General features: G+C 41.6%; 1 protein-coding gene across 1 annotated transcript in view; it reads right to left on the bottom strand.

Moving 5' to 3' along the window:
- LOC129764582 (lachesin) overlaps nt 1-15,216 on the bottom strand; it is a 364,995-nt gene that overhangs the window by 38,180 nt on the left and 311,599 nt on the right. Inside the window, exon 5 of the mRNA XM_055763793.1 lies at nt 3,972-4,133. Within this exon, the coding sequence (XP_055619768.1) occupies nt 3,972-4,133 (162 nt within the window). The remainder of the gene's footprint in view (nt 1-3,971; nt 4,134-15,216) is intronic.

The following is a 15,216-nucleotide window of genomic DNA, read 5'->3' as shown; positions in this document are numbered from 1 at the left end:
ACTTTTGGTAGTGGACGGAATCTGATCGTTGGAATATTCAGTGAAAGCAGGGTGCAGAAGCGGGTGGTGACGTTTCTTGCAAATTCGGCAACTAGAGTTGGACGTGCATTGCCTTGCAAAATGATTGGCACGGAAACAGTTAATGCTGATGCGTTTGGAGTTCACTAGCTTCAATTTGTCAACGGTGGACATTCGTGCAAATTTATAGCACTTCACAAGAGGATGACGTTGATCGCAGGCATAACACTTCATCGGAACTTCATCGACGGCAGCATTGGAAAATACTCTAGTGTGGGTGGACGATTTTGGAAGCGGATCATAACTGACGGAAACTTTCGGTGAATGTTGGTTGTTGACGGATATTGATTCCAGTACACGCATGCGACGTTGGAGAAAATCAATCAAACATTGGTAGGTTGGTTTTTCTAATGTAGAGGCGTGATCCTCCCACGCTCTCAATGTCTCATCATGGAGGCGCGTACATAAAAGATGCTCCAGTATAGCACTCCACGAGTCAGTTGGCTCACCCAATTGCCCAAAAATTTTAACGTGTCTTTCAAAATTGTCCACAGTATCATATAAAATTAAAGCGGATTCCTTCTTCATTCGGGAACCGACAAACAAAGCTTGAAGATGACGCTTTTTGAGTAAATACTCATTAGCGTATCGCTTCACAAGCGCTTCCCAAGCGAGTGGATAATGGGCAGCACTGATGCTTATAGACTCAATCAGCTGATGCCATAGAAATCAAACATAAATTTCTGCATAACTCGAGAACTAATCAAGCAAATGGAACCAAATTTTGCATGTGGAGGTTTTAGGATGCAATAAATGTTTTTATGGTGGTTTGACACCAGTAGAGAGAAATTAGGGAGATTCCTGTCGTGAAGCACGTGACCGACTGTTGCTTATTGGTCCTCTCCCAACAGTTCCCGCAGGTGAGTGTGGACACGATTCGGCCGACAGTGGACTGGCTGACATAATGTAGTTATGAAGAAATCAAATTATCTAAAATCTGTTAGTGTCCAGTCCCATACCAGAAATACAAAAAGAAGAAAAAACGAACCAGTGGACCAAAATAGGAATAATAAATACGAAAAAAACTAACATTTAGTTCAGCGAATATATGCTTGAAGTGTAGGGGGATATAATGAAAAATATCTATCAGTGTGTTAAAAATTTAAAAAGAGTAAGGCAAAATTTCTAAATTCCATAGGCAGTAAGTTGGAAGGTTATTCGTTTGAAGCCAAGAGGTAATCGTTCAGTGCCATGTGACGGAACGTCTATCGTACGAAGAAGTTACTGTGAGTAAATTTAATATTATTTCGTTGTTTTTGATATGAAACCATTTTAAAAATTTTGTTCAACTGTCAAAATTTGGCATAAAATTATTTGTCTTCATGAAACTTTTCCATAACTGATGCAACATAAATAAATCTTTGAGTAAGGGTGACAGGGTTATTTGGCCGACTTTTTCAACTATCCACAACCATTAATGAAATGTACTGATGCGGCTACGTTTGATGTTTGCGCCAACGAAATTGATTTTTGTTCGAATGTTGAAATGGATTTTAATGTGATAAAACGCACTCCTATGTCTTCTTCTATCTATATAAATAAAAATGCATCGCCGAATGTGTTGATAAGAGCAAAACTCGAAGGAAGAATTATCCGATTTAGGGCTATCTTCATTCCATCATATTTTCTATATCAAACATTTATTCGATGTAACGGATAAACATGTTATTTACAAGTGATTGAAAAATCTTGAACGAGAATTGTGTCTGAAAATAATCTGATATTATAATGACGAATTTTAATACAAGTCCTAGAAAATTTATATTAAAAGTAAATTGTAAAGGGTCAATTAGAAGACGAATCAATGACCAGTTCTACGATTGGACTCATGATTGTAAGTAAGAAAACTTGAATGTTTGGAGGTATTGTTAATGAAAAATAAATTTTGGGCGGGATGAAGTTGCCGGGACAGCTAGTAGCATATAAAACAAATCTTAGAAAATTCCCGATTCGATTGGTATGCAAATTGTTAAAATCCGCAAAAATAGTTATTAACGTTAACTTTATTCCATAAAAACGTGACCTGTTTTCTGATTTGGCACCCTTAATGTAAAACGTAGTCCTACGTCAAAAACATGACTCGATAGATGAGGTATCTTCCAAGTGGTGGAGCCAGTCGAATTACTCTACAATGTCATTTCTGTTATACTCGTGTAATGTTTGTCTCGATCTACAGAATACTGGCCCCAATGTATTCATATGTTTTGAGATTTTTGCATATCTCACAAAATTGTGTGCTTCTTTCCGCAAACATTTCAAGCAGAGTAGTGCCTCGCAGAGGGTTAAACGCGTGTGCCGACCCACAACAAAAAGAACGAACCCACCGCTCTTTGTCCATTGCACTTTTGCCAGCATTAATCTCGCAACTGACAAACTAGCGTCCATCCAACTTTTCTCATTAAATATTTTATGACTCGCCGCCACCGCTCCGTTATGGCCGAGTGCAATTTTTCAGAAAATAATTGAAAACAATTCAGCTTCATGGCAATTGGAAAGTAATTAAAACTGAACGAGCTGAGCTCCTCTGCGGGGAGCGGGGAGCACCACCACCATTGCAAGTCCGTTTGCAAGTCGTGACATAAAGGAAAATCGCCTCGGAAAACGGGCGGCGAAAATCTTTTTTACTTTTCGCCATTATAATCGTTATATGGCAGAGGAGAAAAGTGTGGCGTGTAGGATAAATGCGCCGCCAATATTTCCAGATTTTACCATGTCTCACAGTGGATGCACATCTTGCAGACATACCGAAAGTTGAGGAAATGTTTTCACATTTTTGCACTTCCGGCAACCCCAAAGGGTGGTGAGGTGGTGGGGAAGGGCCTTTAGATATGCGATGGAAAACTTTTGCTCTTTTCGTATGTGAAATTATTGTGCTTGTTGTGCTCGAGAAACAGAATGTATGTGTGGCCAGTTGGTGAAATTGCTTCGTGGGTGTATCGTATCGTTACTGTCTTCGGTGTGCCGTAAATTGTAATAATAGTGCGAGTGGAAAGGCGTACAAAATATAGCACTACTGAGGCACGTTCGGTTGGTCCTGAAAGTACGGATCATTTTCCCGGTTTATGTGTGTTGAGTCGCGGAATAATGGATGTTGAACTAGAGACGAACTTCTAGGGGAATATTTATTCGGTTGGGGCTTGAAAATACAATAAATCTGACAATCCGACAAGGCGCACTAGTGTGCCACTCAACGTATGTTTAGAAAATACATCCGTGTCTGGTGGGTTCGCTAGACAGGAACCGTTTCCGCTAGACCGCACATTATCGATTGCGCAAATGATGCAAAATAATCGAAGGAAGCTGTACATTCAGCCAACATGAATGTCAGACTGAGTGACACTGTCGAACAAGGCCTTATCACTTGATGAACTTTCGATTGAATTGTGTTTATCTCAGCATGCTTGCAGCATGAATATTCCTCATATGTGATGTGATGCAACACTCCCAAGAAGTTGTAGACACGATACAGTTTCCATGTGCTCCACCCACCAACAACACATTTATGATATACGATGTTGGGCGAACTCTTGTGTGTCTTCTAAAACAATCAAAAATCGATTTATCTTCGATCGTTTTGTTCAAGAGCAGTCAGATGAGAAAAATAATGACGGCGTCAATGGTGGCGATAATGATGATGATGATGATGTTTGGGGTCGCGTCCAATCGGGTATATCGCACACATTTGGTGACGCCTCCTCCAAACGATATATTGAGTTTTTGTTGCGAGAAACACTCCCAAATAGGGAGCCATTTGTGGAACTGCACCTAATAGTTAGCAGAGCTGATGATGATGATGCTGCTGCCAGCGACAGAAACTCATTCTATATGTAGTTATGTTCGAAGCGTGTCCCATGAAGCCATTTCCCGTCGGGTTGTGACCGTACACATCTTACCTTTCTTTTTGCGCTCGACTGTGATGCTTTGGCCATCCTCGCGTCGCCAGATGATCTTTGGCGTGGGAAAACCATCGGCTCGACATGTCATGTTGATGTTCTGGTTTTCCCGCACAGCCACCGAGGAGGGTGTGCTCTCGATGTCCAGTATGTTTGGAGGAACTGCGGACGAGGGATTTCATCGATGTCGTTGAAGTGTTGTAGGTGCACCGGGTCGTGATTTCATGGAAGAGATTTAAAAAACAAGAACAAGTGTTTAATGAATTTTGAGGTTTCATTTCGGAAGGTGATGTGATAAGGGAAAATAGCTTTTTTTCCGAAATGTTGAAGGCTTATTTATTGTTTTTGGAAGGCGTTCACTGCCGTCACATATACAGTAGGTTCTTACGATCATTCGTGTTTTACCACATTTAACAATTAAGCGTTATGTGCGATACGCATACAACATCATCATTATTTCACATGGACTGTACGTTCTGATGTGATGCAAAACTTTTGTCGGATAAAAAGTGTCTGTCTAAGCTTCTATTGATGGTAATAAATACCTGTTATTGAACGTTAGTTAGCTCAAATATTAGGGAAGTAGTTGAATCCATCTCGAATCTAGCACTCTAGCACGAATAAGCTTGAGTTTGAGCGTGGGTAGACTATACAATTCGTAGTTGCTCTCCGTGATTGACCTGAACCAACCAAATTGCTCAAAGAACACACAGAATGACGCTTGAGACTAGCATTTTCGTTGTGCAATTTTCGGTGATTCGAGCTTTAAATGGTCAATAACGACCCGGTCACGTCCTTACAGTCACCAGGGGAAGGAAAGGAATGTTAGTATGATATTCGCCGCCCGAAGGCCAGAAGGGTCGCCTAGCGTGGTTCCCTAGCGTTTACCAAGGAAGGGCTAGTTGTTAGTGGGAATGGTTAAGAAAAATCAGGATCCACTGCGGTAAGTGATGTGATTATGTAAACGCGAACAATTGACCTCTCGACAAAACAAAAATCCGAAAATCTTCAGTTCAGTAGTAGTTTCAGTAGTTTCCGAGTCCATAAGAATCAGACAAACAGAAAGACAGAAAGACAGAAAGACAGACAGACATCACTCCATTTTCATATATTGGGTTGGGGGAAAAGAAATGTCGTATATTGTCAATATATGGCAACACTTAAACATATCTTGTGTTGTACTTATCACATCGGGTCATACTATACGGCTATTAAAAGCCGACGATCTGTGCTACAAGTGTCGTTTTGACAGTGTTGTGATTGTCCTTTTCAGTCTCAAGTTATAGCGCGTCAAAGATAGAGTCTACCAAGCAAGTAATTCGCCATATTTTACGTTTCTACTACCTGCGAGGTAACACTGCAACGAGGCGGGCGAAAAAAATCGTGTAGTTCCTGGACCCGATACTGTAACGATTCGCACAGCACAGCGTTGTTTTGATCGATTTCGTTCTGGTGTAGTGGCTGCAGAGCTGCGATTTGTCGTGAGAATCAAGTGATGGTACTCACACAAAGATAATCAACAAATTTTGTACTACGATTATCTTTGGTGACCATCCCAAAAGCAGTCCAATAGTGTGAGAAGAATATTATCACAACACTAACGCATGGTGAACTTCTACTTGACAGTAGAAATCCGAGCTCCTTGGTGAGTGTCCTGTCGCTGAAATGTCAGAATAGTGCGACACTCAAAAGTCTAGCTGATGGTTTGGTGCTTGGCGATATTCACAACATGCGCCTCTTTGTGTTCGTTCTTCGTGACTAGGGATGCCAGATGTGAATATACAGTTTCATTTTAAATACAATTTGAAGAATATTGTGTTTTCAGGTATGTATTTTCTTTTCAACTTTTCAGACGGCCTTAACGTTTTTAGCGGCACTTCGCCGACTCTACGTAGTAATACACGTGTCATTTGTATTAGTACTTAGTTTGTGGAATAACATGTCTTGCGTATCCCATCTATTCCGGCTCCCGATCGGGTTTGAAATTAGCAAAATGATGTATTTTGTAACCCGTTCGACTTCGATTTTTTTACCAAATTTGTTTCTCATCATTGCAAGGATACTAAATCTGCAGACATGTTCGCAATTTTACTGATATGTAATGTCCTGTCTATCCTGTTGCAAACTTATATTTTCAGTTGCAGACTGTAGGGATATGGTATTTCTTCTCTTTATGACTTGATTCCCTGCGCTTAAAACCCCTTTTTTCAAACATTACTTTGCTCTTCTCGCGGTTACAAAAGTATCTGCATCTCAGATTTCATCAACATTTCAGATTTTTGTCGAAGATTTAAAAAAAAAATCATCTGGCATATCTGGAGGTGATGAAATATTAAACTTCACATCGCCCTCGAACCGGAAGGTGAAAATCAGTACCATCAGCAGTAATTACCACATCGAGTTGAATTCATCGGTTACCGGGATATATGACAAGGTGGTCGTGTCGGATTTGATCAATCAAATTGATCCCAGCGGGTAGAGTGAATATGAGACTCGTCTTGTCCGTGGTTAGCTGACCAATGATACCCAGGATGCGCTGAGAAGAACCATTGAAAAGTATGTGTCTAGGTGCAGATTGATTTTGTGCGCCAATTCTACTTCGCGGGTTATTCCCGCGGTGAGAAGTCGTTGCTTGGGAATAAGGGAGCCGGCTCTATCTCAGGAGGATATTCTTAAAATTTTGAATGTAATATTGTCATTTGTTTGTTTCTTGAATATAACAACACTATTTGCATTTCAGCACATTCCTTCGGAGAAAAGAATTACGCTATCCTCATGCTGGAAGCTTGCAAGGTACAACAATAACCGTTCACGGTCAACTAAGAAGTACCGAAAATTGACTGGCAAATATTCCATCGAGAAACCGCCAATCAGATTGTCCTCGAACAAAGTCCACAGAAGCTGGAGGGGGTGAGCGAACGGCTATACGAGCTGCTATTTCAAGGCGTTCCATCGAATGTTATAATCCTTGGATTGGTACCGAATCTGGTTAAAAATTGCGATATGAGTCTGAAGACGCAAACATTGAATTTTGCCGGGCATTATGAACACTGGATGCAGCAAGGAAGCAAACATATATTCCATCTGGACGTGTTCGTGGCGCAGTTTGTAACACTGTATAAGAAGTTTCTCAATAAAGCCTCAATGGAAGTGGATGATTTTTGAGCGATTCTTTGAGATCGCAATTTTCTTTTATAAAAAATAAAATTTTTGTGTTCATCTAACGTTTATTAACTAAACTTCAATAGTTCTGGTAAGGCATAACTCTAAATAAAAAACAGAAAGTGGGTTATATCTATGGTATAACCGCAATGGTGACGTAGAACTATCGTTGATTCAGTGATCCTTTGTTTGAAGTTGAATCTGAATCCATTCTGAATGAATGAATAAATGAATATTTGGGGGACTTCGAAAATGAGAGCGTTACGTTGGAGGTACAAGGTTTTATGCATCCAATATTGGATACGAAAATATCCTACTGATGGGGAAGAATAATCTTCAGAAGCTATCCTGTTAATTGCGATTGTTTAAAAAATCACAAAACCAAATGTATTTGGTCACAGTGTTACATGGATAGAAAACATTCAAATAAACTCTTTCACATGAATGTAATTTTAAATTCCTAGAGGAACTGGCAGATTATTTTCAGTAACGATTAGATATTTCCACATTTTCCTCGATACTGGAAGCCCACCAGTGGTTTATGCTAACTCGATAACCATCTGTTAATAGCACTTGATTGAAACATATTTGATCACAGTGTTACATGGATAGAAAACATTCAAATAAACTGTTTCACATGAATGTATTTTTAAATTCCCAGAGGAACTGGCAGATTATTTTCCGGATCATTCTCGATGCTGAATGGCATGCAAACGGAAAGAATTCCGCGCGTGTATGTGTGTGTGTGTAGCGGCTGCTTCGGGATCTTCCCGGGGAACCGTTTGTGGCATCACTCTCCTCCTGATGGATTCATGTCTGGCCTAAGGTGCACAAACAGGCTCTTGGTGACACCGTTCATCAGCGCTTTCATGATAAACGAAGAGCTTCACCACAACAGCGACAACATGCTCCAATCGCTGTTCAATTAGAATTGAGTGGATTTCCGAGCGGCGCTCGCTTATATACCGATTGGTGATTTCAATAGCCGGTTTAGAAAGCAATTTTAAGACTATTGAAACAAGTTTTTGGATCAAAAAGTAACAAGTATAGAACGCGTAGACATTTTATCTTTCGAATGAAGTGTTTATCATACCATTTCGTTCAGTTGTTTAGGAGCTATTAACGCTCAAAATCTCGGTCTCCGGCGTAACGCTTTCGTTTTCGAAACTTTGATTTAACACCCCGGTATAGAAATGAAAGACGTAGTCCTACGTCAAAAAACGCCTTGTCGGTTTTCAATCGGATCATTTTCATGATCCGCAAATAATTATGAAATGGTAAATTTATCAATATACTTAAATACCATTTCATTCAAATAATGGTTTTGGCTGCACCATGTTTATTTGAAAATTATATTTAATATAACTTTTAAAATTATGACACCATAATATTTTTTATTATAAATGTTTGTTCATTTTAACTGCAAGAAATAAATACTCGAATACTGAAAGACAATTGTTCGAATGAATCGAATATTTAAAAATGGCTCCACCATTAATCAATAATCGAATAAACAAAAATTTAGACATCTCTAACAACAACAACTTCTACTTCAACAAATAAATCTAAACCAAGGAAAGTGAAGTGGAAGGTAAAAAGTAATGTCAGAATTGCCGTTCGGACGTATCCCGTAAGTTTGAATTTATTTACATAGATGGTATCCAAAAAACACTAAACATTTCATTCTTTGTGTGGACACCGACTGGACAACATCGTTGCTGGACGAGCTGGACGGCGAGGGATCGAGTGCCTTTCTCAAGGCAAGAGGGCGTAGGTGGTAGCGCTGGAGTAGAGTAATAGAGTAGAGTAGAGTTTTCAAAGGGCCTTTCTCAAGGCTAGAGACGAATGAACTGCAAAAGTTTAAAGTCTCTATAATACAAGACCTTCATTCCTTCCTAAACATTGGCTACAGTTTCGTCGGCACAGTTGACTGCCGTTATGAACCAGCACAAAAAACAAAGCTGCAAATTATGCACCATGTCGGTACCACGATCAAAGCATTCCCTGAATAAATCATATCACATTAGCCGAGCCAGCTGGCGGAAGCATATGCATAAAGGTTACTAGGTTACTATTTTCAACGACAACTGTTTATTAATTATACTGCTTCAAATACCTTCGACGAAATCAAATGTAACCATACCAACGTAAGTAATAACATAAACAAATCCAAACCTTTCGTCTTGCCATTCCTCATACGTCTTTTCTAAACAGTGTAAATTACGAGCCACCCGTTAACTCCACTTTCTTGATCTAAACAACCGTCGCGATTGTCAAAAATGATTAGAACTGTCTGATCACTCACATTTCTACTACCGTCATACGCCACAACCACTGCTCTCGTAACGTAAAGTTGTAAACAGAGCGATCGGCAGTGAGAGGCATTGGAACCAACCGTCATTTGGTTAGGTGTTAGAAAGAAAAGAGTGAGTATCACTACTGAATATTTGGCTCTCACGTGCCGTGAGAGGAATTGAGTGACTATGGTCAGCTTTTTTGTGACATTGACGGTGATGGATTGCATCTCTGAGTGGCTGTCGAAGATACACCCCGTACTGGTAGGCCAATCGTCGTGGAAACCGATAAAATCGTTGAAATCATCCAAGTAGACCGGCATGTGAGCACTCGCTCGATTGGCCAGGAACTGGGTATAGACCATAAACCCGTTTGGAACCATTTGCAGAAGATTGGATTCCAAAAAAAGCTGGATGTATGCGTGCCACACGAGTTGACGCAAAAAAATCTTTTAGACCGAATCAACGCCTGCGATCAGATTCAGCTCGCGCAGTCCGAAGACATCGGTCGCAAATTTGTTCGCGTCTATTATAGAGTGGAGATTATACCGTTATCAGTTCGTGGCTGGTGAAGTTATTTCGCCCTAACGGGGTTCTCTTTATTGCGCGAGTGAGGAGAGCAGCAATCACTACCAGCGTGAGGAAGAAGTCCTCCACGGCGGACGCGGTGCGTGTGCCGTATCATCGCTGTGTGTGCTTTAGCATCGTCATCGATTCCATCATCGTGTTTTGGTGCGATATACCGTTGCATCTGTGCCGAGCGATTGCCACGCGGTTCGATTGGGACACCGTTTCAATTCATTCGCATTGGTGTGCGATTTAGGTATAATATATATTAGGTTTAGAAATACAAAAAAAAAAATAAAATTATATTATTTTATAACTGCCGTAATGGCAGAATGTCATGTTGACATGGAGATTGAAACTACTGTTTCCTCCTCACTAGCTACAACGGGGGCTGGGAAGTCGCTTAAACGCGTTCCCCCCTCAGAAGATGTCTCTTCAGAGAAAGAGGTAATCTACCTTAACAAGCCCCCCTCAAGAAAATTGGCAAACTTTTCCTCCTCGCCCCCTCAATCTCCCGCTCCCGCTTTCGCTCTACTACCGAACTTGCCTCCCAGCCCTACTGATCCCGCTCCCGTTCAACAATCGACCTCGTCCTCCCCCTCAGTTGTTTCCTCTCCTCGTGTCAAGGTCTATCCAGACGATGCACTTGGAGCTGGTCCATGGGTTGTTTTTTTCCGGCCTAAACCAAAAGGAAAGTCAATTAATGTCATTCAGGTTTCGAAAGATCTGGCAAGATTATATTCCTCCGTGGTCGAAATCTCTAAGGTTAGACCGAACAAACTGCGTGTTGTCGTGAGTGATCGGAAACACGCGAATGCAATTGTGATCGACGAGAGATTCTCCCTAGAGTATCGCGTCTACGTGCCCTCCCATGACGTAGAAATCTCGGGGGTGGTAACTGAAACTGGTCTGACGTGCGAAATGATAAAAGAAGGAGTTGGTAAATTTAAAAGACTCCCGTTGGTGGGTGTTAAAATTTTGGACAGCCGCCAACTAGGAAAAGTATCCCAGGAAGAGGGAAAAACTAAATTCACGCCGTCAGACTCGTTTCGAGTAACTTTTGCTGGTTCCGCTCTACCTGACTACGTCATGGTGGGCAAATTGAGATTGCCTGTGCGACTCTTCGTGCCAAAGCCCATGACTTGCCAAAAATGCAAGTCAGTTGGTCACACTTCAGATTATTGTGCCAACAAGGAGCGCTGTGCCACTTGCGGAGAGCAACATGAGGGGAAATCCTGCAGTGCGACTGAGCATAAATGTCCATATTGCGGGGGATCCCCACACGAGCTCTCAGTTTGTGAAACTTACAAGAGTCGCTGGGAGAAACAGAAGCGCTCTTTGAAGGAACGCTCGAAACGCACTTTTGCGGATATTTTAAAGGGCGCTTCTCCACGGGCCCAACAACAACAACCAATCAACACACAAAATGTCTTCGCCACGTTGCCCGTTGACGAAATAGAAGCGGACACAGCTAACGGGGGCACACCGTTCATTTTCCAAGGGAATCCCCGGCGCAAAAATGTGACCACTCCCAAAGTTCAAGGACAAGCCCCTCCGGTGATACCCCCTGTTAGCATGCCTAAAAAATCGAGTGCAGCGGACAAGCAAAATCAGGTTCCTCCTGGATTCCGTGGGAATAATTCACCTTCGAATGGCCCAGCACTCGAGGGGACATCAAAAACCCCAACTGTCCCTGTTTTTCCGTCCAGTTCAACTTCCCAATCGGGATTTATAAAGTTGTCTGACCTTTTGGACCAAATCTTCAAGTGTTTTAATGTTTCCGACTCCATCAGAACCATTGTCATTTCAATGCTTCCAGTATTAAAGACAATTTTGCAACAATTGATGCAAACATGGCCCCTCCTTGCAATGATTATCTCTCTTGATGTCTAATTTAAATAGAGAGGTCGGAGATATCACTGTTTTACAGTGGAATTGTCGTAGTCTTATCCCTAAATTGGATACATTCAAATTTTTAATTCATAACTTCAATTGTGATGTTTTTGCTCTGTCCGAAACTTGGCTTTCTTCGCGAGATGATCTCTCTTTCCACGATTTTAATATCATACGCTTGGACCGTGATGACAGATACGGAGGGGTGCTATTGGGTATCAATAAGTGCCACTCATTTTTTCGAATTGACCTTCCACCTATTGGAGGGATCGAAGCTGTTGCTTGTCATGCAAACATCAGAGGCAAAGACCTCTGTATTGTCAGCTTGTATTGGCCTCCGAGAGCTGCGGTTAGCCGCAATCAACTTGTTGACATGTGCTCACTCCTTCCTGAGCCACGATTGATCTTGGGAGACTTCAACTCTCACGGAACTGCCTGGGGGGAACAGTACGACGACAATCGTTCATTGTTGATATATGACCTTTGTAACAGCTTCAATATGACCGTTTTGAACACTGGGGAAACAACACGTGTACCTAAACCTCCTGCTAACCCAAGTGCTCTTGACCTCTCGCTTTGCTCGAATTCACTATCGTTAGATTGCAAGTGGAATGTAATCCAGGACCCCAACGGTAGTGATCACTTGCCAATCAAAATTTCCATCACCACTGGGTCGAATTCTTCTGAATCTATAAATTTGGCATATGACCTCACAAGACACATTGACTGGAAAAAATATGCGGACGCGATTACTCTAGCCATCAATTCCAGAGATGGTTTACCTCCATTGGAGGAGTATAACTTCCTTTCTCGTTTGATATATGACAGCGCGGTTCGCGCTCAAACGAAACCCATCCCAGGTTCCACTATTCGTCGAAGGCCTCCCAATCCATGGTGGGATAGCCAATGTTCCAAGCTTTATCAGGATAAATCGAACGCATTTAAAGCTTTTCGGAAACGTGGAACCATTGAGAATTTTCAAACGTATTTGGACCTTGAAAATCAATTTAAAAACTTGATCAAAGGGAAAAAACGTGCTTATTGGCGAAATTTCGTGGGAGGTTTGTCACGAGAAACGTCAATGAAAAAATTATGGAAAGTGGCTCGAAACATGAGAAATCGCTCTTCATCGAATGAAAGCGAAGAATATTCACATCGATGGATTTTTAATTTTGCACGGAAGGTTTGTCCCGATTCCGCTCCTGTGCAAAAAATTGTTCGAGATATACCACAAGATAGGTGCGATCTTGATTCCGAGTTTTCGATGGTAGAATTCTCTCTTGCTCTCCTTTCATGTAACAATTCTGCTCCAGGAACGGATAGAATTAAGTTCAACTTATTAAAAAACCTCCCTGATGTGGCGAAACATCGCTTGTTGAATTTATTCAATCGGTTTCTGGAGCATAATATTGTTCCAGATGATTGGAGACAAGTGCGAATTATAGCTATTCAAAAACCCGGAAAACCCGCGTCCGACTTCAATTCGTACCGCCCAATAGCAATGCTGTCTTGTATACGGAAATTGTTGGAGAAAATGATCTTGTTTCGCCTTGATCGATGGGTTGAAACGAATGGCCTACTCTCAGATACACAATATGGGTTCCGCAGGGGCAAGGGGACGAATGATTGTCTTGCGTTGCTTTCTTCAGAAATTCAAATGGCTTACGCCGAAAAAAAACAAATGGCTTCAGTATTCTTGGACATAAAGGGGGCCTTTGATTCAGTTTCAATAGAGGTTTTGTCAGACAAATTACACTCTCGGGGTCTGCCGCCTCTGTTGAATAATATGTTATATAACTTGCTTTGTGAGAAACATTTGAACTTTTCTCACGGAGATTCGGCAGTAAGTCGGGTCTCTTACATGGGCCTCCCCCAGGGCTCATGTTTAAGCCCCCTTTTGTACAACTTCTATGTAAGCGACATCGACAATTGCCTTACACAAAATTGCAGCCTAAGACAACTTGCAGATGATGGAGTGGTGTCTGTCGTAGGATCAAACGAATCCGACCTGCAAGGACCCTTACAAGATACTTTGAACAATTTTTCAACCTGGGCCATTGGGCTAGGGATCGAATTCTCCACGGAGAAAACAGAGATGGTGGTTTTTTCTAGGAAGCATAGACCAGCAAAACCAAAGCTTCAACTTTTGGGTAAACCGATCACTCATGCTATGTCATTCAAGTATCTTGGGGTCTGGTTCGACTCCAAATGTACTTGGGGGGCCCATATTAGGTATCTGAGTAAAAAATGCCAACAAAGAATAAACTTTCTCCGTACAATTACCGGCACCTGGTGGGGAGCCCACCCAGAAGATCTTATAATGTTGTATCGAACAACTATTCTCTCAGTGATGGAGTATGGCAGTTTCTGTTTTCAATCAGCTGCCAAAACACACCTCATTAAACTCGAGCGAATTCAGTATCTTTGTCTCCGTATTGCGTTGGGATGTATGCCCTCAACGCATACCATGAGTCTCGAGGTTTTGGCAGGCGTACTCCCACTAAAAGATCGCTTCAATTTATTATCTCTTCGGTTCCTCATCCGGTGTAAGGTTATGAACCCATTGGTGATCGGAAATTTTGAGCAGCTTATCGAGCTAAATTTTCATTCAGGATTCATGAGCTCATATCATGAATTCATCTCCATGCAGGTTGATCCTTCTTCGTATACTCCCAACCGTGTTTGTTTTCCTGACTACATCAATTCCTCTGTACATTTTGATCTGTTCATGAAGGAGAAAATCCATGGAATTCCAGATTATCATCGATCGGGGATCGTTCCTACGATCTTCAATGCAAAGTATGGGCATGTCAATTGTGATAATATGTACTTTACTGATGGGTCCTCTATGAATGAGTCCACAGGATTTGGAGTGTTCAACGAAATTTTTAGCACCTCCCACAGTCTTCAGAATCCTTGCTCTGTGTATATTGCTGAATTGGCAGCAATACATTGGGCGCTGGACAGCGTCGCCTCACGACCTGTTGAACACTATTACGTTGTAACGGATAGTCTGAGCTCTGTCGAAGCTATCCGTTCAGTGAGGCCGGAAAAGCACTCGCCGTACTTCCTTGAGAGAATACGAGAAAATTTGAGTGCTTTAACCAGACGCTGTTATGTCATTACCTTTGTCTGGGTCCCTTCACATTGCTCAATTCCGGGTAACGAGAGGGCTGACTCATTGGCAAAGGTAGGTGCAATTGAAGGCGATATTTATCAGCGTCAAATCGCTTTCAATGAATTTTATTCTTTAGTCCGTAAAAATACCATCGCTAACTGGCAACGTAAATGGAACAAAGATGAATTGGGCCGGTGGTTTCACTCGATTA

The sequence above is a fragment of the Toxorhynchites rutilus genome, chromosome 2 (genome assembly GCF_029784135.1).
Source record: "Toxorhynchites rutilus septentrionalis strain SRP chromosome 2, ASM2978413v1, whole genome shotgun sequence".
Lineage (NCBI taxonomy): Eukaryota > Metazoa > Arthropoda > Insecta > Diptera > Culicidae > Toxorhynchites > Toxorhynchites rutilus.
Note: the sequence above shows the minus strand (reverse complement) of the source record. Positions and strands in the feature narration are given on the sequence as shown.